We start from the raw sequence: 21,220 nt of genomic DNA, 5'->3' as shown, positions 1-21,220 counted from the left end.
TGTTTAAAGACACACTGAAAATTTTTTAAATGAATTCAAAGAGGTGATTGATATTGTGGGGTATTCAAAAGTAAAATCAAGGAAAAACAAATTAAATTTAAATTATACATATTCCAAGTACATACGTGAATGAATCCAGCATATTTTTTGTCTATTTCCACAAGCTGCTGGTCAGCTTTATTCCGCATGGCAGGCTCAGGGTCTGTGCCCATAGCAATTAAATATGGCACACACTAGAAATGAAATAAAGGGTATTTAAGTCATTGAGGTACTGCAAACTACCTGAAACTCAGTTAAGCTAATATCTTAGGAAAATTTAAAGAATTATTTTGACAAATTAATTTACATGAATATAACCTGATAAATTCCTCATGGTCAAAAAATGCTTTGATAACTAGAATTTATCCAAGGATTCAGACCTCTTTCATAAAATATTAGTATTGTCTCAGGTGTAGTCTATAGAAGAAAGTATCAGACCACAGGCAAAGAACAGATTATGGAGCAATTTTGAAATTTCGTTGGTAAATTAGGAAGTCACCTTCATAAAACTTCCAACATGACCAGGCATATTTTTGCTGTATACATTTCAAATGGTTATTTCTTCAATCAAGTTTCAAAAACACAATCTATTAAAGTTTAGCATTAATTATGCCATAAGTCCAATGAGTCTTGGATAGCTAAAAATGAAACTGTTCTCTTATCCTTGTGGTTTTAGGTATGGTTCTGAAATGATTAGACTACTTGACTAAGTATGAAGAGATCTTACAGAAGGGACTTCCACATACTTTCCCTATACATTTTCCCTATATACATATAGCAGAGAAATATTTAATTTCTAAAGACATTAAAGTTAAGCATCTGAAAGCTATGTTACTGTCTTATTTAGTGCTTTAAAATGTTAGATGAACTGACAAAGTTCAATTTTAAATATGTGTACATTAACATCTTCATATCATTTTTTGGGAAAGAAAGGATCTGAATTGTAATTTTATAAGTGTTAGCATCTCCTATTTAGTGGAAACAGCTCTACTGAAGCATATTGCTTCTGTAACTTATAGTTTCAGAGAGTGCTTGTGGCATCAAGGGGTTTTGTGACTTGAAGGTCATGAATTTAGGTCTTTCTGACCCAAAGGATGGTCCTCTATCTACTATGCCATGCTGCTTCTCATGATAAAGTATTTTACTGGGTATAGAAAATGCTCTAGAGATTAAAATATATTAAATAATGATTCACACTTATACATTACATAATCCTATAGAATCTTACATGTAATTCATATCAAAAGCTTCAAAACAATGCTCAGGGTTCATAAGGTGGAAAGGAAGGAACGTATCAAGGGAAACTTTGTTGTACTAATATTTATTTTAAAGCAAAGAGTATTATAATGAGGGTTCAGTGTATAAAGAACACACTGGTTATAATCAGTCTGAGGTTGCAGTAAGAAAGAAGGTAATATGGAACACCTCCCCCAAAGTATACACAAGTTCTACAGGCAATGATTTCAGAAAGAAAACTGATAATGCAGACCTATTATTTTTCACTGTTTCCATTTTCTTCCCATCCACCACCCCCTTAATTCAACAACTAAAGCTTTTAACAATTTTAAATGGGGTGGGGGAGCTCTCAAAGCTATGTGTTCATCAACAATCTTGGAAGCAGAAAAATTTTTTTACATGTAGATGTGTAAAACCCAATAAATCAATTATACACAATAATGCTCCAATTATCTGAAGGTCAAACTTCTGGCAACCTAAACCATAACAGTACTCCCAAGATGATTAAATAGCTAATAAAAGAAAAAAGATCCCATGCACTTTATTCCATAAGAGAGGCCCTGGGGTGAAACTGTTATTTTAATCACATGATTCTACCAAGACTGGTGATTTGGTTTCTGTGCTGACAAGGAAGAACTATTTTCAAAGGAAGATACGCTGAATCAGGAAATAAGAAAGCAATGAAGGGGGTAGGGAGAAGAATGTAATTTATAGGTTATATATTTGTGTATATTCATTTATTATTTATATTTCTATGTTATGTATGTTTATTACATATATACACACATTGACACACATATATATATATAAAAAGTATATTATAGCTTTATATTTACACACACACACATATCCTAGGTACAAAAGCTGCCTAGATTAATTAAGTACAGAGGCAAGTAACTCATTCTATATCCTTTCATATTATTTATTAGAATACAATTCAAAATTATGGACCTCAGATCATTAAGAAAGGGTTATATTTTCTGTTTAATTATATTTAAAGAGGCAGAAGAATACAACATGCTCTAGACATACTTCAATTAAAAATAATTAAAATAAAATGTTCTAGGGGTGGCTAGGTGGTGCAGTTAATAGAGCACCAGCCTTGGAGTCAGGAGGACATGAGTTCAAATCCGGTCTCAGACACTTAACACTTACTAGCCCTGTGACCTTGGGCAAGTCACTTAACCCCAATTGCCCTGCCCTCCCCCCTCCAAAAAGAAAAAATAAAGTTCTAGCCATTTGAAATGGTAAATTACTTATGCAAAAATAAAAAATTACTAATATGAAATGCTGTTAATGAATGTGTTCCATAGGTATATTTTTTGCATATGGTTTCCCTAACCAACAGTGTAATGCAATAGCATTGTTCAGTCAGTTAGTAAGTAAACATTTACTAAGTGTCCACTACATGCATGTACACTATATACACTTTGCTAAGAGACAAAAAGTCTCTTTATTTAAGGAGCTCGAAATCTAATGGAGGAGATAAGAAGCAAATATGTAAAAGTAAGCTATATACATGATAATTAGGAAATAGTGAGGGAAGGCACTAGAACTAAGAGAGGTTGGAAAAGGCTTCCTGTACAAGATGAAATTTCAATTGGGCCTTGAAAGGAAGTCAGGGAAACTAGTGGGTTGAGATGAGGAAGGAGAGCATTCTAGGCAAATGTGAGGAGCTGAGGGATGGTTAAGTATTATTCATTCATGGAAGGGCTAGAAAGCCAGCATTAGTGGACTGACACTGGGAATAAGGTATAATGCAGAGAGTAAAATATAAGAAGACTGGAAAGGTAGGAAGTGAGGAATGAAAGGCTTTTAAGGTCAAAGAGAGGATTTTATTTTTAACCATGGGGGTAGGGAGCCACTGGAGTTTATTGAATAGGAAGATGCATGTTAGGAAAGTCACTTTGGCAGTGGAATGGAGAATGGACTGGAATGAGGAAAGGGTTGAGACAGGCACACACATCATGATGTCATCACAACAGTCTAAACATGAAATGATGAGGGCACATACAAAGTTGGGGTTAGTATCAGACAGAAGGCTGTATCTGAAAGTATTGTGAAGGTGAAATTGATGGAGTAAATACAGATAATAAAGAGCTGAGGATGAGACCTAGGCTTTGAGTCTGGGGGAACAGGAGGATGGAGTTGCCCGCTATAGTAAATAGGGAAGAAATGAGGGAAGGAGGGCTTGGAAGGAGACATAATGAGTTATTTTGGACACGTAGAGTTTAAGATGTCTGAAAGGCAACTGAACTAGGAGACTGGAAGACAGCAGAGAGGTTAGAGCAAGATAGTTAAATCTGAGAATCATCTGCATAGTAATGATAATGACATCCACAGGAAGTAGCTGAGATCACCAAGCGAAGTAGTGAAGTACAAGAAGAGAGGAGATCTCAGGATGGAACACTGTGGGACACTTGTAAGAGGGTGTGGCTTAGATGAGGAGCAGTCTGATAGGCAGCAGAACCAAGAGAAAGTGGTGTCCTGAAAACCAAGAGGGAAGAGAGTATCAAGGAAAAGAGGGTGATCAGCAGCATCAAAGACCACAGAAAGGGAGAGAAGAACTGGGACTGAGAAATGGCCTTTGGATTTGGCAAAAAAAAAAAAAAAATCACTGGTAACTTTGGAGAGAGGCATTTCAGTAGAATGATGAAACTGGGAGCTGAACTGCAAGGGGTTAAGAACAAAGTAAGAGGCAAAAAAAGAGAAAAAGTGTAGGTGCCTATTGCAGATAGCCCCTTAAAGAAGTTTAGTCAGGGCGGCTAGGTGGTGCATCGGCCCTGGAGTCAGGAGGACCTGAGTTCAAATCTGACCTCAGACACTTGACACCCTTACTGGCTGTGTGACTTTGGGCAAGTCACTTAACCCCAACTGCCCTCCAAGAAAAAAAAAAGCCCCACCAAAAAAAAAAAGTTTAGTCACCAAGAGATATATCAATATATAGCAGGGAAGGATGGATCAAGGGAGGGTTTTTTTCAGGATGGAGGAGACATGGGCATGTTCATAAATAGTAGACAGGGGGAGACTAAGAGACTAAGGATAAGTGATAAGTGAAGATGTGTGATAGTAATGGCAATTAAAGATTCCCCTGTATTGGCTTGGTTTTCAAATTGATTGTGTTAAAACCCAGAGCTTGTTAATCCCACCTGTGGGATGGACTTGTTGATGTGAAAAGAAAGTCCTGAACTGGGAGGAGCTGGTGACTTAGATTTGGAGAGACAAGTGAGAGGCAGAAGATCTTTTTGGAAGCAGCACCTCGTGGAGAGAGAGAGACTAAGAGAATTGCTGGTGGCCGCTTTGAATTGCCCTGGACTTTTGAGATCTGCCCCCTGAGCTGCCAAGGACTGAGGAGACATGGCTGTTTTGCTGGTACTTTGTCTGTCTGTTTTGATGTTATTTTGCCAGATTTGTCCACTGGTGAAAGACAGTCCTTTTGCTGAAGAAGTCCTGGAACCTGGCTGTTCACTAAGAAGCCCTGAGACTGTCCTGCAGACAGAGAGTGAATACTGTCCACTGGTGAAGGACAGTGCTGTTGTTGCAGGGGTCTGGAGACTGTCCTGCAGACAGAATGAATACTGTCCACTGGTGAAGGACAGTGCTGTTGGTGCAGGGGTCTGGAGGCTGTCCTGAAGACAGAGTGAATACTGTCCACTGGTGAAGGACAGTGCTGTTGTTGCAGGGGTCTGGGAGCCTTTCTGTTGGTTCAGAAGCCCTGAAGAAGGATTTTCTTGTTGTATGTTTACAGAAATCCTGGGAGAGGGCTTTGCTAATGTGTTCAGGGGTTCTAGGACTGTTCTACAGACAGAGGATGAATTCATGAAGGGACTGGCAATGTATCTTATGGCCTTGCTAAGCCTTGTCTCCCCAGGAACTAAGATTGCTGAGAACTTGCCTCCTGTCAAGATGAAGAAAAGACCTCCATTTGGGTATTAAGTGCTGTGTTTAAACTTGATGTAACTCTGGGGTAGATTCAATTGTGATCCAGGGGTGGGGAACTTTTGACCTTATGTTTGGAAACTAATCTCCATTTGAGAAGAGGGGCTTTGTGGTGGACTTAATTAAGGTATAGCCTAGGGGTGAAGTATTTAGAACAGAGACTTTGTAATTGATTGAATGATTGGAAGGTCCTGGGGTGGGGTAGTACTTGGAGATTATTTAATCATGCTTAGTAAATGCTGTATTTGGAATGATGTCATGTTTTGATCTTCTCTGTTCTTGGTTTGTCACTGAATTAAAATGGAGAGCACCTATGCTGGTATTCTGAACCTTGGGAAGTTGTCTTTCCTTGGGCATTATATTACAGGATGACAGAGTAGATAAGCTTTTGGAGGAGATAGGATGGGATGAGATTGCTTATGCAGGTAAAGGTATTTGTCCTCCTAATTAGAAGGGCTGCCTTTTCATGTGAGAGAGATGAAGGCCAAGATAGTGGCAGAAAGCATCTGAGTGATGGGAGGTGAAGAAGAGGAAGCTTATGACAAATGGCCTCAATTTCTTCTGTAAAATATCAGACAAAGCTCTCAGCTGAGAGAATGGGGGGAGGCAGAGCCATAGGAGGTTTGAGGAGGTATTTAGGAACTGCTGTGGAAAGTGAAATAGTAAGTCGATAAAGGAGGCAGAGTAGGGTTGTTTGTCAGCAGCGAAGGCCTAGTTGAAGTGGTATAATGTAAATCTGTAGTGAACCTAGTTCAGAATGGTTGCTCTCTACCTTTGTTCAGTAGCACATGTAGAAGCAAAGGTGGCAAATGGTGGGAGTCATCCAGGGCTGAGGCTTGGCATAGTGCAATCGATGATATGATAAGGGGACCAGGGCCTCAAGAGGACAGTATAGAGTTGAACTGGTTCACCAAAGGGGTCAAGATGTAGAAAAAAGGAAAAGAGTAGCTAGTGCAGGAAAGATGGTTTGGGAGGGAACTGAGGGGCTGAGGGACTGGAGGTGACAGTGTGGAGGAAGAGTAAGGTTATGTAAGGGAAGGCAGAGGGAGAGGTGGAAAGGCAACAGATTGTGGCTGGACAAAGGGATTCTGGAATTCCTGAATGTGGAGGTGGTACATTTGTGTGTCACTGCAAGATCATGAGTATGACCATCTTTGTGTATGGCTGAGTTGGGGCAGAGGTCATGAGAGGTGAGCAGGTTGAGGAACTAAGTGGTTATGATATTTGAGGGAGAATCAACATGTAAGGCGAAGTCCTCAATTATTAGCACAGGAAAGAAGATTCTGAGCCAGGCACTGAATGAAATGAGGAAGGAAGGGGAGAGACCTGGGGATTGGCGGACAACATCTACCATGATTTAGACTGGGTGATAAATATGAACTTCATGAACATCCAAGTAGGGGGGTGGAGCCAAGATGGTGGAGTAGAAGCAAGACCTTCCCACGGCTCCAGCTTCCACCTTCCCCAATCCATGTAAAAAGGGGACTCTAAACAAACTTTGGAGCTGCAGAACCCACAAAATGACACAGAGAAGCTAACCTCCTGGTGAGGACAGCCCAGCAGGAATCCAGCGCAGCGCTCTGGGAGCCGAGCCCAGCTCCACGCCGAGGCTTTAGCCACAGGATGGGCCTGACCAGACGCCAGCAGGAGGGACTCCAGATCAGGATTAGCAGTGGCAGTTTCCAGATTTATCAACACATAGATGCGAAGAACAAAGTGAGAGGCCAGTGCAGTCTGGACTTTGGGACCAGTAAGTGGGAGTGCGTGGCTTTTACCCCTGGGGTGATAAGCCACTGAGACACCAGCACAGCCAGCCAGTGCCACATGGCAGCTTCAGCGCCTGGCCTGCAGAATGTAGGGGGACCAAGCACCAGTCTGAGGGGTAATCACTCTTGCTTTAACCTGCTTGGATCTGGATTGCAGTCTAGGGTGGAGGTCCTGGGGTGTGTGTCCAGCTTGCCAGAGCGTGTGGAGACCTCAGAGAGGGCACCCAACTAATACCTCCGGCAGCTGAGAAAACCCCATCATTTGGGACGAAAGCTCCCCTGTCTGGTGGCAGAGTCCTACTGTGGCAAAAAGCCCAAAAGTCAAGTAATTGAGTGGCAAAATGAGCAGGCAAAGGAAACAAAGCAGACAGAAGAACCCAACATTAGACTCCTGTTTTGGGGACAAAAAGGATCAAAGCATGGAACAGGAGGAAAACAGCGAAGTCAGAACTCCTGCACCAAAAGCTTCAAAGGAAAATACAAGCTGGTTACAGGCCATAGAGGACCTTAAGAAGCAGATAAGAGAAGTGGAGGAGAAATTGGGAAGAGAAATGAGAACAATGCAAGAAAATTATGAAATGAGAGTCAACAGCCTGAGGAAAATAATACCTTAAAAAACAGACTGACTCAAATGGCAAAGGAGGCTCAAAAAGGCAACGAGGAGAATAATACCTTAAAAAGCCGAATTTGCCAGATGGAAAAAGAATCTCAAAAGCTCACGGAGGAGAATTATTGCTTCAGAATTAGATTGGAACAAAGGGAAGCTAATGACTTTATGAGAAATCAAGATGCTGTAAAACAGATCCAAACAAATGGAAGAATAGAAGGCAATGTGAAATACCTCATGGGAAAAACCACTGACCTGGAAAATAGATCCAGGAGAGATAATTTAAAAATTATTGGACTACCTGAAAGCCATGATCAAAGTAAGAACCTAGAAATCATCCTCCAGGAAGTTCTCAAAGAAAACTGCCCTGATGTTTTAGTACCAGAGGGCAAAATAGAGGTTGAAAGAATCCACTGATCACCTCCTGAAAAAGATCCCAAAAAGAAAACTCCTAGGAATATTATAGCCAGGTTCTGGAATTCCCAGATTAAGGAGAGAATATTACGAGCAGCCAGGAAGAAACAGTTTGAATATTGTGGAAACACAATCAGGATAACCCAGGACCTGGCAGCTTCTACACTGAGGGATCGAAGGGCTTGGTATATGATATTCCGGAGGGCAAAGGAGCTGGGATTAAAACCAAGAGTCACTTACCCAGCAAAACTGAGTATCATGTTTCAGGGGGAAATATGGTCATTCAGTGGGATAGAGGAATTTCAAGCATTCTTGCTGAAAAAACCAGAGTTGAATAGAAAATTTGACATTCAGATACAAGAAGCAAGAGAAGCATGAGAAGGTAAACAGGGAAAAGAAACCATAAGGAATTTATCAAAGTTGAACTATTAACATCCCTACATGGAAAAACAATAATTGTAACTTATGAAACTTTTCTCAGTAGTTGAAGGGATTAGAAATATATATATATATATATGTGTCTATATGGGCATATGAATACATATGTGAATGTGTGTATATATGTTAACAGGTATACATAGATAGAGGGCACAGGACCAATTTAACAGGAAGGGATGATACTTAAAAGGTGAAATTAAGAGGTGAGAGGAATATAATGAGAGGATATGGGGAGAGACAGACTGGGGTAAACTATCTCATATAGAAGAGGCAAGGGAAAATGGTTACAATGGAGGGGAAGAATAGGAAGGCAAAAGGGAATGGGTCAACCTTATTCCCATTGAATCTGGCTTGAGGAGGGAGTGAAATACACACTAAATAGGGTATCTCACCCTCCAGGAGAATGGGGGGGAAGGGCATGAGAAGAGGGATGATGGAAGGGAGGGCAGGCTGGGGGGGAGGGAAGTTGGAAGCACCCACTTTTGAAAAGAGGCGGGATCAAAGTAGAGAATAGAACAAGTGGGAGGTGGGATAGGAGGGAGGGAAATATAGTCAGTCTTTTACAATACATCTATTACCGTGTTTCCCCGATAATAAGACCTATCCCGAAAATAAGCCCTCCCCTTACTGTGTAAGATTCCTCTAAAATAAGCCCTCCCCTGAAAATAAGCCCTATTGAGATTGCTACTGTAGTGAAGGTGATCCCCTGCACTACACACTCAGCCTCTTTTCAAAAGTGGGTGCTTCCAACTTCCCCCCCCCCGTGAAACGCATGCAGCGCTCCGAGCTGCATCCAATCAGAGCTACAGCAGTGAGAGCATCATCCTGTTCTTTCCCAGTGATTTGCTTATTGAATAAAGGTACATTTTTTTGTTCACATTTACCTGTTTATTAAAATTGCTGTCAATGTTCATTAAAATAAGCCCTCCCCTGAAAATAAGCCCTCTGGTGTTTTTCTGTCCAAAAAAAATAATAAGACAGTGTCTTATTATCGGGGAAACACGGTATGTTACTGTTTTTGCATTAGCCGCACATGTACAACCTATACTGAACTGCTTATCTTCCCAGTAAGGGTGGGTGATAAGGGAGGAAGGGAATGAATCTGGAATGGAAAGTTTTAAAATCAAATATTCAAATATATATATATATATATATATATGTATATGTGTGTGTGTATATATACTATTATTAATACCATCTTACATGTTATTGGGAAATAAGATATACAGGCACTGAGGCATAGAGATCCACTGGAAAAGTCAAAAGGGGTATGGAGAAAATATGGGAGACAGCAGATTGGAGGAGGGGATATCCTGTGGGACTGCTATTTTGGGGCGGTGGGTAGGGGAAAAACGGGGAGAAAATCTGTAACTCAAAATCTGGCGGAAATGAAAGATGTAAATCAGAAGTTAATAAAGCATTAAAAAAACACACAAAAAAACCCATCAAAGTAATAGTGATGGAAGAAAGGGCAGAACCTGGAAGTGGTAATGGGAATCAAGAAGTATTTCAACTCCACTCTCTAGATGACCGAGTCATGGAGAATGAGTGTAGGTGCAGGCTGTGCCAAAAGGATGGCCTGTGAGGCTGCACTATTGGGGATGGGGAGGGAAGGTCAGGTTGTTGTGATTGTTAGAAATGGAAGAAGCAGGAGAGGAAAAGATTTAGGATGCAGGGAAATTTGTTATCTACAGCAGAGGCATTCCAGAGGTCACAGTGGAAGAGTGGAAGGGGTTGGAGGTATTTGGTTTTTTTGGGGTGGGAGGGTTGAGGGAGATGAGAATAAGGAATTAATTAGGTGGTAGGTGGATGGGGAATGGGTTTTTGATGGTGATCTACAGGGATGCAGAATCACTGGCATATGTATGTAGGGTGTGACTAGTTGAGAGAATGTTTATTTTTGAGTGGAAGGTGTCACGTTTCTTCCCTACAGAGGGCAAGTACAACATGAGATGGAAGGCACATGGGATGGTCAAATAGGAGGCCCCATTTCATTGTTACCTTTCCCTTTAAATGCTAGAGATTAGGAATGAGTTGGTACAGAAGATAGAAGTTTAATTTATATAGCAAGAGGCAGAAGTTCTGCTTGCCACTGACTTTCTTCTTATATAACCAAATCCCAAAGTAAAGCTAGACTTAATTAGATCACTATGATATAATTCAAGTGTTTTCTTTTGACGATTTAGATCTGATATAATTCTATCAGCTAAAATCATTCCTATAATAGCGTCATCATGGATTTCTAAAATTGTTGTTGGCATCAGTAAGAATCTAAGTGTCAAAAGATACTAGTTGATTAGAAAAGTATCTTTTCTCAAACTGATTTAAAACATTACTCTGAAATTTCTGATTGGACAACTTTTTTTTTTTGCTTTTTGGAGGGCAATTGGGGTTAAGCGATTTGCCCAAAGTCACATGGCTAGTTTTTGTGTTAAGTGTCTGAGGCTGGATTTGAACTCAGGTCCTCCTGACTTCAGGGATGGTGCTTTATTCACTGCACCACCTAGCTGCCCCTGGACAACTAAGTTTTGAGGAAAAGTATTATATAAATCTAGCAAGTAAGTAATGGCAAACAAAATGAAGGTTCTCAATAGCTAATTCAAAACAATTCTGGCTTACCTAAATTAGTTATGACAGTGTGAATTCTCTTTAGGACACAGATTCAACCTTGAATCAGTCATTGACTTGTGCTCTTTAGATTACATACCTAACCTAGTTAATTATCTCAAAAATGTATACTGTTGGTCCAAATATGAGAATGTGTTAATGGATCAGCTCAGATTTTATCACCATTAATGTGAACTCAGGTCTTCTGAATTCCAAGTTGTGCACTCTATCCACTGTGCTACCTAGTTGCTGGTACACATGCACTCTTTCTCTCTCATGTTTCCAGTAAAACGGAAAATTCCTTACAGATTTTACTTGAAATTTCATTTTGGAAAAGTTTCTCAAACACTATAAGATCCAGAGGTAAAAAAGGCAAATGTAATACCCATTTGAAGAACAAACACAACTTAATCAATTCATAATATAAGTGGATCCAATGGCAAAAAGAATTCACCCCTGCTTACCTGAACTGGATGAATGAGTCCCTGGTTGAGGGTTAATGCAATGACATTTAGGGCAAAGTGGCGCACGCTTGACTGGGTGTGAAAGAAAGCCTCAAGAACTTGTTTGAGGTAAAGCTGCATGATGGAGCTACTCATCCCTGAGGACACATCACCCATTTCTTTCAGATCTTCCTGTTTTGCTACTTTCTTCCCTAGGAAAGGAAGGAAAGATTGAGTAAAGTTTTACTGAAAATATCCTTTTGCTGAATACATTCTCTTGCTCTGTCTTATGTCTCTGTTCAGAATTACAGAACCTTAAGATGGTAAGCTCACAAAGTTAGTATTTAAAATAAAGGCAGTAAGACTCAAGGTCAGTCACATTCAGAAGTGAAAACCTTCAAAAACAGTTTGTGAATGGGTTGACAGTGAGAAATGTGAGCTAAGTCTAATCAAGAAGTCAGACATCTCCCCAAATCTATCAGAAAATGGCAACCGGAAGTGTGACGTATGTAAAGAAAAGCATGGTATGTTCGAGTGTGTTCTCAGAAGTGCACAGCGATGGCAAGGCAACGGAGGTGTGGATATGGGAGCGTATTCTATGAAAAGGAGAGCCCAAAGGGAGAATTTATGAGTGTGTGCGGTGCTAATAAGCAGCGTGTTTCCTAATTCTTGACCCCCCCCTTTCTCCCTAATAAGATTGTAAATTTATTTGAACTTTAAACATTTCTAAGCATTTCACCATACTTAAAAATTCTTAAAGGAAATGAAAAAAAAAAGAAAGTTATATTACTGTCTTCCTATTCAAAAAGGAAAGAAAATGTTGTTACTATACCATAGGAATGCCACCTCTATCCTTCTGAATTAAGAAAAGTCCATGAATTAATCTTAAAATTGCTTCTCCTTCCTCTACCTTCTTTCAGATTGCTACTTAGCTCCAAAGCAAACTCATTCTGGATGGTGTTAGCATTCCACCAAAATAATGCAGTAGTTTATGAATGCTCTTTTAGCAAGTCAATAATATTCAGGACTATTTAACCAGAGAGCAGCAGCAAGGGCTCTAGAAAAATATGGCCTCATAACACTCACTAAAAGTAAAAAATGAATTTTACCTTTTTTTCCCCATTATTTTTCCCATAAAGACACACTAAATGTTTAAAAAAATAATTTGAAAAAGCGTTCACTTACAGTCTTTATCTGCTTGCTGCATACGTGTATCTTCTTCTTGCAGGTAGGTCTGCAGATTTTTTAACACTTGGATTTTTAAATTTACTGAGCTGTTCTTATCAGCCAGAATGCTGTTATACAGATTCTTTACCTCTTGCTCAAACATTAGACTTGGATGCTGAATAAATGCAAATCCTAGGGAAATGGAGACAAATTTTTTGATGGAGTCACTTCAAATTACAGGTAAACTGTTTCAAAATATAATGAAAATTTTGGTAAAAAATATAATTTCCTTAGTTCAGAAAAAAATAATACTTAAAATGACTTTAAGAGTATGCAGGTAGCCTTACCTAGAGAAGTTTTACAGCAGGAACTTCTTTCCCCATGTTTTAAAAACAAGAAATTGCATTTCAAAGGAGAATTTCACACAAGAGGAAAACTTGAGGAGGGAGCAGGGCCTAGTGGCTAGGGGAGTGGATTGGGAGTCAGGAGTCTTGGGTTCTATTCCTGGCTCCACCACTGACTTGTTGTGTGACCAAGGGTGAGTCACTTAATCTCTCTGTGCCTCAATTCTCCATCTGTAAAATGGGGACAATAATATTTACCACCCACCTACCTCACAGGGATGCTTTCAGGATTTAAGAGGTCATGTCTTTAAACATTTTCAGATCCCTAGTAAAAGGTACTATATATGCGTTATGCGTTATTTTTTTTAAGTTGAGCTATAACTGCCTGATATAATAAAATGGCTTATTTTAAGTTTTTCTACCAGTGTCTTCAACCAAAATGCTAAAATTAATTGAAACCCAAAATAGCAATTTTACTCTATTTTTCCTTAAGTGATTTCTTATTGCAGTTGCAATGCTGAACCTACAACCTCGATTTTACTAATGCAACAACAGATATATCAAATGATACTATTATTTCTGGTTACAAACATCCTCCACCAATGTCTTATTCTGATGTCTAATTATGGTATAAGGTGATTTCAAGTTCTGATTGCTTACAGGAGGGTAGCACCAGTCACAAGGAGCCTACCAAGTTAGAAAGGCTTCAAGTACTAGCCCAGTGTTAAAAACTCTGTGTATACTGTCTGAGGAGCAGCCAAATTAAGCTCAGATGGGTTCATTACAAGTAGCATTGTAGGAGGATGGACTTTTTTGGCCAGGGTAACTCCCAAAGATCATTTACTATGGCAGAGAGGGGTTGCAATCTGAGTTAACAGGAGTACCTACACATCTACAAAATCAGATTCTTGAAGTACTGACTTAATATTGACTTATTACCCAATAAAATTTTATTTTTATTTAAAGGTCTTTAAGTGTTTTCTAAGCAGCATGTAAAAAAACCCATATCATTGCTACTTTGTAATTCTGAAACCAAAGCATGGAGAAATCAAATAACTTGCTCAAGGTCACACAGCATATCTAAGAATTAGGAGAGACTATCTTCTAACTGCTAGTCTTAGAACTATTTCCTAGATAGTACCATTTCTTTAAGTTAAGATAATTCTTTCTCAGTTCTTTGAATGTTTTAATTTCTGGTTTTATTATTGGTGCCTCTCTACTATATAACCTTCCTATTATATTATACATTTATATTTAAATGGCTTGAAGCTAATATTGCATAAAACTGCATGCCTAGTTAGATTAAGCCATTAAAAACACCAATAAAACTTTTTCCTACTACTGAAGTCTCTGAATGGAAAGACAGAAACACATATCTGACAATGTAGGACAGGTAAGGTCTTGCTCAAAAAATCAATAATAAAGATGACAACATATGACTTCCAAACATCACAAAAAATATAATTATAAACTTTGATGCATTTTTCTCTTAAAAGTGAGCTCCTCAGAGAAAAAAGCCATAAAGTTTTCTTTCAAGTAAGTTAAAGAACTGTTTGTGTCAAAATCAAGAATGATTTAGCATTATGAATAGGTCTGTCCCACTTTTAAGACAACTTTTGAGTGCCTTTTAAATGTCAACTTAGGCCCTTTCACAGCTACACTGTTCATTTTTTCCTCATCCTTGAGCTTATATCTAAGCATTTTCAGGTACCCTGGACACCAAAAGACCAAAGCTAGAATAAACACACATCCCAATCACAAAATGCTCCTAGGGTAGGAATGTGAGAAGTGTCTTAAATTTGTAAAGTAATTTGTATTACGGTAGTTATATAAACAAGGGGGGTAAATATATTATTAATTTTGTGTTTGCTACTATGTTTTTATCCTGTATGTAAAATACCCTTTATTCAAGAGGCAGGAACATTCAATGAATTTGTAAGAATAAGTCAAGGAAATAAAACCAGGATTGAGTTCTTGCTACTTAATTACCTTTTTTCTCTGCTGAGTGCTTTATAAATTAATCAATCCTCACAACACCCACGTGAGGTAGATGGGGGATAGATATTGTTAACTTCATTTTACTGACGAGGAAACTGATGTACAAAGAAGTTAAAGAGACTTGCTCAAGGTCACCCAGGAAGTCACTGGGAAAGCTAAGAACAGAGTTCAAACACCCAGTCCAGTATTCCATACACCAGACCATGCTGCTCTTACCAACACATTCAAGAGAATAACACCTTGAATCAAAGCATTCAAAAACTCACTAATTAGTTTTGATGTACAGTAAGATAAAAAACAAGTAAAGAACATGCAATTATAATAATACTGAGGTTAACCAACCTTAGTCCCCAAACCCATAATAAAAATAAAGTTTAAAATACTATCTTACCTAGACCAATAATGGCTTTAGTTTGTACTTCCTCATCTGAATGTTTTGTAAAATACATCAGGAGTTCAAGTACTTTATCCTTTATGTTAACCTAGTCAAATAAAAAGGGAAAAAAAAGGAACTGATGGAATGGTCTTTGGTATACAGATTCTATTTTTCAGCCTTAATGAATACCTACCATCCTTGAAGTAATCTATTCTAATTCCTCTTTGATATAAGAATCCCTTTTCTATAACAACTTTTTGAATTGATAATCCAGCTTTTGCTTAAATATATCTCATAACCAGAAGCTCACTATTTAAAGAGATACCCGTTCCATTTTCAGATAGTTCTCACTTTAAAAATGTGAAACCTGCCTCTCTGAATTAAATTGATTTAGAATTTTAATAAGTAAAATTTAATAAAACATAAACAAGTATCATTCACAATTTTACACATTTTAGTAGTCAAAAGACAATTTGATACAGATTGGCTCACTTTTCAATATTATCATTTACTGCTTTCACAGATAAAAAATTTTAAATAACGAATTAAGTAAATTAGAGAATATTACCTTACTGCTGCCTTTAAAGTCTTCTTGATCAAAATCAAAATGGCGACACAGTGCTCCAACAGTGAAAAGGGATCTAAGTAGTGCTGGTTTATTTGTTGTAAGCACGGTGCTGTTTGAGTCTTCTTGATGCTGAATTTTTAATTTTGAAAGTGCACCTAATGAAGAGATCCTTCACTTAATTATACTCACCATCACATCACTGAATTAGTGTGTTAATTATTAAATAAAATTTTTCTAAAAATAACAATGAGTAAATAATAGTCTCATCAAGAACACATTCATGCAAATATTAGGGCCAATTACTTTTGCACCTGACTACCTGCTTACTTTTTAATGTTGATTCTATTTCATAGGGAAACATATTTCTAACCTTAAAAAAAATTAGGAGTATTATCAAGTACAGGTCTTGAAAATGGATTAGAATAACTCTGAGGATGACTCATGAAAAAGGTAAAATTAGGAAAAATAATATGGAAAGTTATACAATACAGAGTAGGCAGTTAATTTATCAAAGTCCATGAAGAATGAGCTGAAAATGCAAATAACTTCCAAGAACTTAGAACAAAGATTTAACTCATTTCAACAACATCTGTGAAGTGCCTACTTTGTGCAAGGTAACTATACTATAGCTGCTGTGGAAACAAAGACAAAAAGTGAGTCAATTTGAGTTTTCAAGTAATTTAATGGGTTTGGGGAAGGGAGAATATTCTGAGGGTACAAACCTGACATTTCTAAGTCTGTCATCATGAAAGATTACCATATCCTCCCACCTTATCCCTTGGTAGAGACACAGTATGGGGTTTGGGTTAAAACCACAGAGTGAACACAATATGTCAAATTTATGTCTTTATGTATAACTTACCATAGTATCTATTGAAACAAGCCCACACAAATTTATAATTTTGTGTGACTTTATTTACAACAGCTCCAAGACAGCTCACACAATGTTGCACCACCTAAAAAGATGTAGAAAAATGTTACCATTTAGATAAATTGTAAGTGCAAAATGAAAAGCTACAAAATGTTCAAGTTTCTTTTAAAATCCTGCCAGCCAATTAAAATATATTACAATATTTAAACAATTATCACCAGTTAATTATGTATAATCTAAATATACACAAAAGAGAATACTTACTGTCATGCCATATTTGATGATAAGTTTCATTAGATCTTCCTCAATAGTGGCAAGGAAGGTTTCACTTGGGTGTTCCATTAATGGCACTACTAATTCTAAGATTTTTGCAACATTGCAAATGACCATGAAATCATTTTGTGTCTGTAAGGCCAAAATTAAGAAGGATTAAAATTTTGTGATTACTCAAAATCTGGGAAGAATCATATTCGTGTGAGTATGTGTGTGTGAAGGGTAGGTAAGGTGAAAGAATTATGCCAATTCTAATATGAAAAATCAACCCATTTCTTGTCTTTCCAAGAATATATGGAAGTAGTGTGGTAGGGTGGGAAAAATGCTTGTCTGGAAGTCAAAAGACTTGGGTTCTAGTCCCTTATTTCTCACTAACTTGCTGTGTGACCTTGGAAAAGGTACTTCATTTTTCTGGGTCTCATCTTTAAAATATTTACTCCCCTTTAAAATGGGAAGACTAAAATACATGATATTTAAGGTCCCTTATAGCTCAAAAGTGCTATTATTTAAACTAAATGCTTTAAATCTAAATCAAATATAACATTCAACAGGACAAAGTAATTTATCACTACAAATAAAAGTAAGAATTCATTCACTGAATGAATAAAACAATTTTAAGTCCCACTTCACTAAATTAATAAATGGCAGAAATGTAAGAAAATATCATTTAAACACGATTATTCTTTTAAGCCAAATACTTCTCAAATTGGTGGGTTATAACTCCTTTTAGAGAGATAATGGATAAGAATGAATTCCTGGAAAATGGAGTTCTATAGTTTCCAAAGGAGTACTTTTGAAAAAATTTTGCCCTTTCTCATTTTGCTTAGTTAAGGAACCTCACTTCTTAACAACCAAGAGGCATTCATTATATATTCACTATGCTTACTAAGATTCCAACTAATATTATGATTCATTTACTGAATTGCCATTTATTGCCTAATATGTACAAAATACTGGGTTAAACACTGGGCAAGCTGCAACTAATATGATCTATGTATCTATCTAGACATGACCAGTGTCCTCACAGAGTTTACAGTCTAACAAGGAGAATATTACACATAAAAAAATACATAACTATACAATAATTAAAATGCAGAAGGACTATGGAACAAGAAATGGAGAAGGTAGCATCTAAATTCAACTCTGATGCATAAGTAGGTTTCAACAGCCACAGATGAGGCAATAAGAGAGAAACATTTCAGGCATAAGCAAAAAAAAAGGTAAAAGTAGAAAGTTAAGAAAGTGCTGAACTTTTGGGAAGGGCATCAAGTAGTCTGATATGATCACAGCATAATATGCCTGGTAGGAAAAATAAGGCTGTAAAGAAGTTAAAGTTAAACCCTGATCAAAAAGGGACCTTAAATGTCAGATTAAAGAATTTATATGTGATATAGCAAGCAACAGAGTAACCACTTAAGGCTGTTCCATTAGTATCTTTGAAATGTAAGGAGAAAGTGAAGAAGGCTACCATCATCTGGTGGAACCCCCTTGTGAATTCATGGAAGGGCATGAATAAGAAGAGAAAGACATAGAATGGAAAGGCATGAATGGGTGATGATCTATACTGACTGCAGATGCAGTATTCGAGTAGCTGAGGGAACCTCTGAAAGCAAAGAAGTGACATGATGACTGTGGACTGATTTTAAGTAGTGACAAAGAATGAATTAGAGTGGTGAAGAGACTGTGAGGAGGTCAATTAGGAAGCTGTCACAGTAAAATCCATAAGGGTAGAGGGTAGTAGTGATAGAAACAAAATGAAAGGATGGATGTAACAAATTCTAGGTAGGCAGGATCAGTAATACTCTGTATATATTTTCTATGTAGAAGGTGAGAGAGAACAAAGCATGAAAGACCACACTAAGTGTGAAGATTGAGTGACTAGGAAAATTTATATGTAATACAGCAAGCAACAGAGTACATACGCAGGAAAGATATTAAGTTCTACTTTGGACACATTAAATTTGAAGTACCTGAGGGATATCAATTTGGCATACCATTAGACAGTTATAGATTGAAGCCTGAAGCTCAAGTATGGAAAGGAATGTGCCACATTAGACATGGAGATTTGGGAGTCATATGTATCGAATTAAGAACTGAAGTTGTGGGAATGGAAGAGACTTTGAAGAGGGTGTGTCAAGAAAGAGGTCACAGGAAGATAGGTCAAGAATAGAATATCAAGTAACAACTGTCTTAAGGAGCTGTGAGAAAATGAAGACAAAGAAGGAACTGTTAGACAAGTAAGAGGAAAATCAGTAGTATGTGCTGTCATAGTAGCCACAGGGTATGAAGTGAAGAAGAAGAAGAGTGTCAAGGAAGTGAGTAAGGTCAACAGAGAAGTCAAAATGGATGAGAACTGAGGGAAGGTTCTGGGATTTAGAGATGAGGTTCATTTGGTAACCTTTAGGGAGTAGTTTTGGTAGAGACAGAACAGAAGTTTAACTGCAAGGGGCTAGGAAGTGCTGAAGAACTGGAGACATTAGGCAGAAATAACTTTTCAAAAAGGTGAGGCAACACAACTCATTTCTTTCTTCCCAAGGACTAAACAAAGTCAGCAAGGTGGAAAGTGTTATTTTTATTTTCCCTTAAAGAAAAGAATGGGAGAAAAAAGGCCTAAGAAATAAATGAGTCCTCTACAGGAGAATGATAAACACCTTTTTAAAAAGCACTTGTTAGTGAGCTTTCATGCACATCATCTCACTGAATTCTCACAACATTCTAGGGCAGCCAGGACAAGCATTCTTATCCTTATTATATCAAGTAAAAAACTAAGTTCTGAGAAATGCAGTGACCTGCCAGAAGTCATAACTCTGGCCCTTGGGGGCATCTAGTCCTGAACTCAAGCTTTTCAGTCTCTCCTCCCCCAGTGTTCTCTTCACTATGCCTCACTGCCTTTCTTTCCAATCCAAATCAATGGCCTATGTATGGCAGCTAGAGAATACCTAATGACAAACTAGTCATTTATGGATGTACTTAATGACTCTGTAAAGACGGAGTTATGGTATCACAGATTTTCCTAGTCCTTATCTATCTTCTCACCTCTTTTTTCCTGACAGGCCCTGAGTTTTTTCACCTAGAAAAATACTCAGGACAAACTGTTAACTGAGGTTATTAACAAACTTCTATCACCAGAGGTGGACATTAAGTATACAGAAATCAGGATAAATAATTTCCTTATTCACAGGAAAACACAAAATAGCAGTAATGAGTGACATATGCAGAAAAAAGCCTGTGATTTTAAAATTTAGCTCTTAAATAGGCCACTTAAATCTATCCTGCACATCTTAATATATTAAATAATTTTAGGTCTAAGCTTTTGCTTTTATGGAAATGTACACACAAAATATTATACATACTATAATAAATGTTTCGTTCCATTTACAAACAGACCCTGGAACACAGACTAATGAAAAACTAAAACCTGAATGTTACCCTAAGGATGTATAAAGGACACACAGTGTATTTTCTTCATGCTCAATGTCTGTGACCTATTAGTGAAACTCTGGTTGATATTTCCCCTTATTATGTGAATTATAAATTTCAAATCTTCCATCTTTTACTTAAGAAAGGCACTTTTCTGATACTTACGCTACATTTAGTGGTAAGGTATGGTTGCATGGTCATGGCATGTTTGACCATTAGCTGGGGTCTGATTTTGCTGAATAAGAACAAAGTGGTTATGCAAGCTACCAATCGACCAGAATTCACTCCCTTATTGTCAGAATCTGGAAAAAAAAAATTAAAATGAAAACACAGTGGAAATTGTACAGAACACAATCTAAACTGCTTTACTAATCCCTTGGGGGAAAATAATGTAAATTTGGGTAACTGAGGATAATAGAGAAAGCTTTTGTTCCCAGAGGTGGGGGGATGCTTAGTGGTGTGAAAGGCTGAGCTGGGTGATTTCAGTGACAGAAGTAAGATGAGGAAAATTAAGCCAGGAAAGGGGTTTAGCTGTGGTCAGAGAGAATCTATTTCAATGCAAGTAACAATTATTAGGCATCTAAAGTGTGCAACACATTGTGCACTGTGGGAGATGTATATTTTAGATGAGATAGGGTTCCCCTGCCCTTCTGCATGGGGCCAAGCTAAAAGGACACAGAAAGCAGAGGTAATAACACAAAATGGGGGATAAGA

The 21,220-nt window shown here is 37.8% G+C and overlaps 1 protein-coding gene across 5 annotated transcripts in view; it reads right to left on the bottom strand.

The window, feature by feature from the left end:
- The window catches only part of NIPBL (NIPBL cohesin loading factor), a 275,650-nt gene that overhangs the window by 7,642 nt on the left and 246,788 nt on the right, over positions 1-21,220 (bottom strand). For all 5 annotated transcript variants that reach the window (XM_069096153.1, XM_069096158.1, XM_069096156.1 and 2 more), the window contains exons 34-41: positions 20,672-20,808; positions 17,078-17,218; positions 16,805-16,898; positions 15,943-16,097; positions 15,390-15,480; positions 12,675-12,848; positions 11,511-11,701; positions 126-233 (exon numbers count right to left, since the gene is read on the bottom strand). In XM_069096153.1, coding sequence (XP_068952254.1) covers positions 126-233; positions 11,511-11,701; positions 12,675-12,848; positions 15,390-15,480; positions 15,943-16,097; positions 16,805-16,898; positions 17,078-17,218; positions 20,672-20,808 — 1,091 coding nt within the window. The remainder of the gene's footprint in view (positions 1-125; positions 234-11,510; positions 11,702-12,674; positions 12,849-15,389; positions 15,481-15,942; positions 16,098-16,804; positions 16,899-17,077; positions 17,219-20,671; positions 20,809-21,220) is intronic.

This window comes from Petaurus breviceps, unplaced genomic scaffold (genome assembly GCF_028583685.1).
Source record: "Petaurus breviceps papuanus isolate PSGF00001 unplaced genomic scaffold, PetGlider_PUasm1.0 229, whole genome shotgun sequence".
Lineage (NCBI taxonomy): Eukaryota > Metazoa > Chordata > Mammalia > Diprotodontia > Petauridae > Petaurus > Petaurus breviceps.
This window is presented reverse-complemented; position numbering and strand designations above follow the sequence as displayed.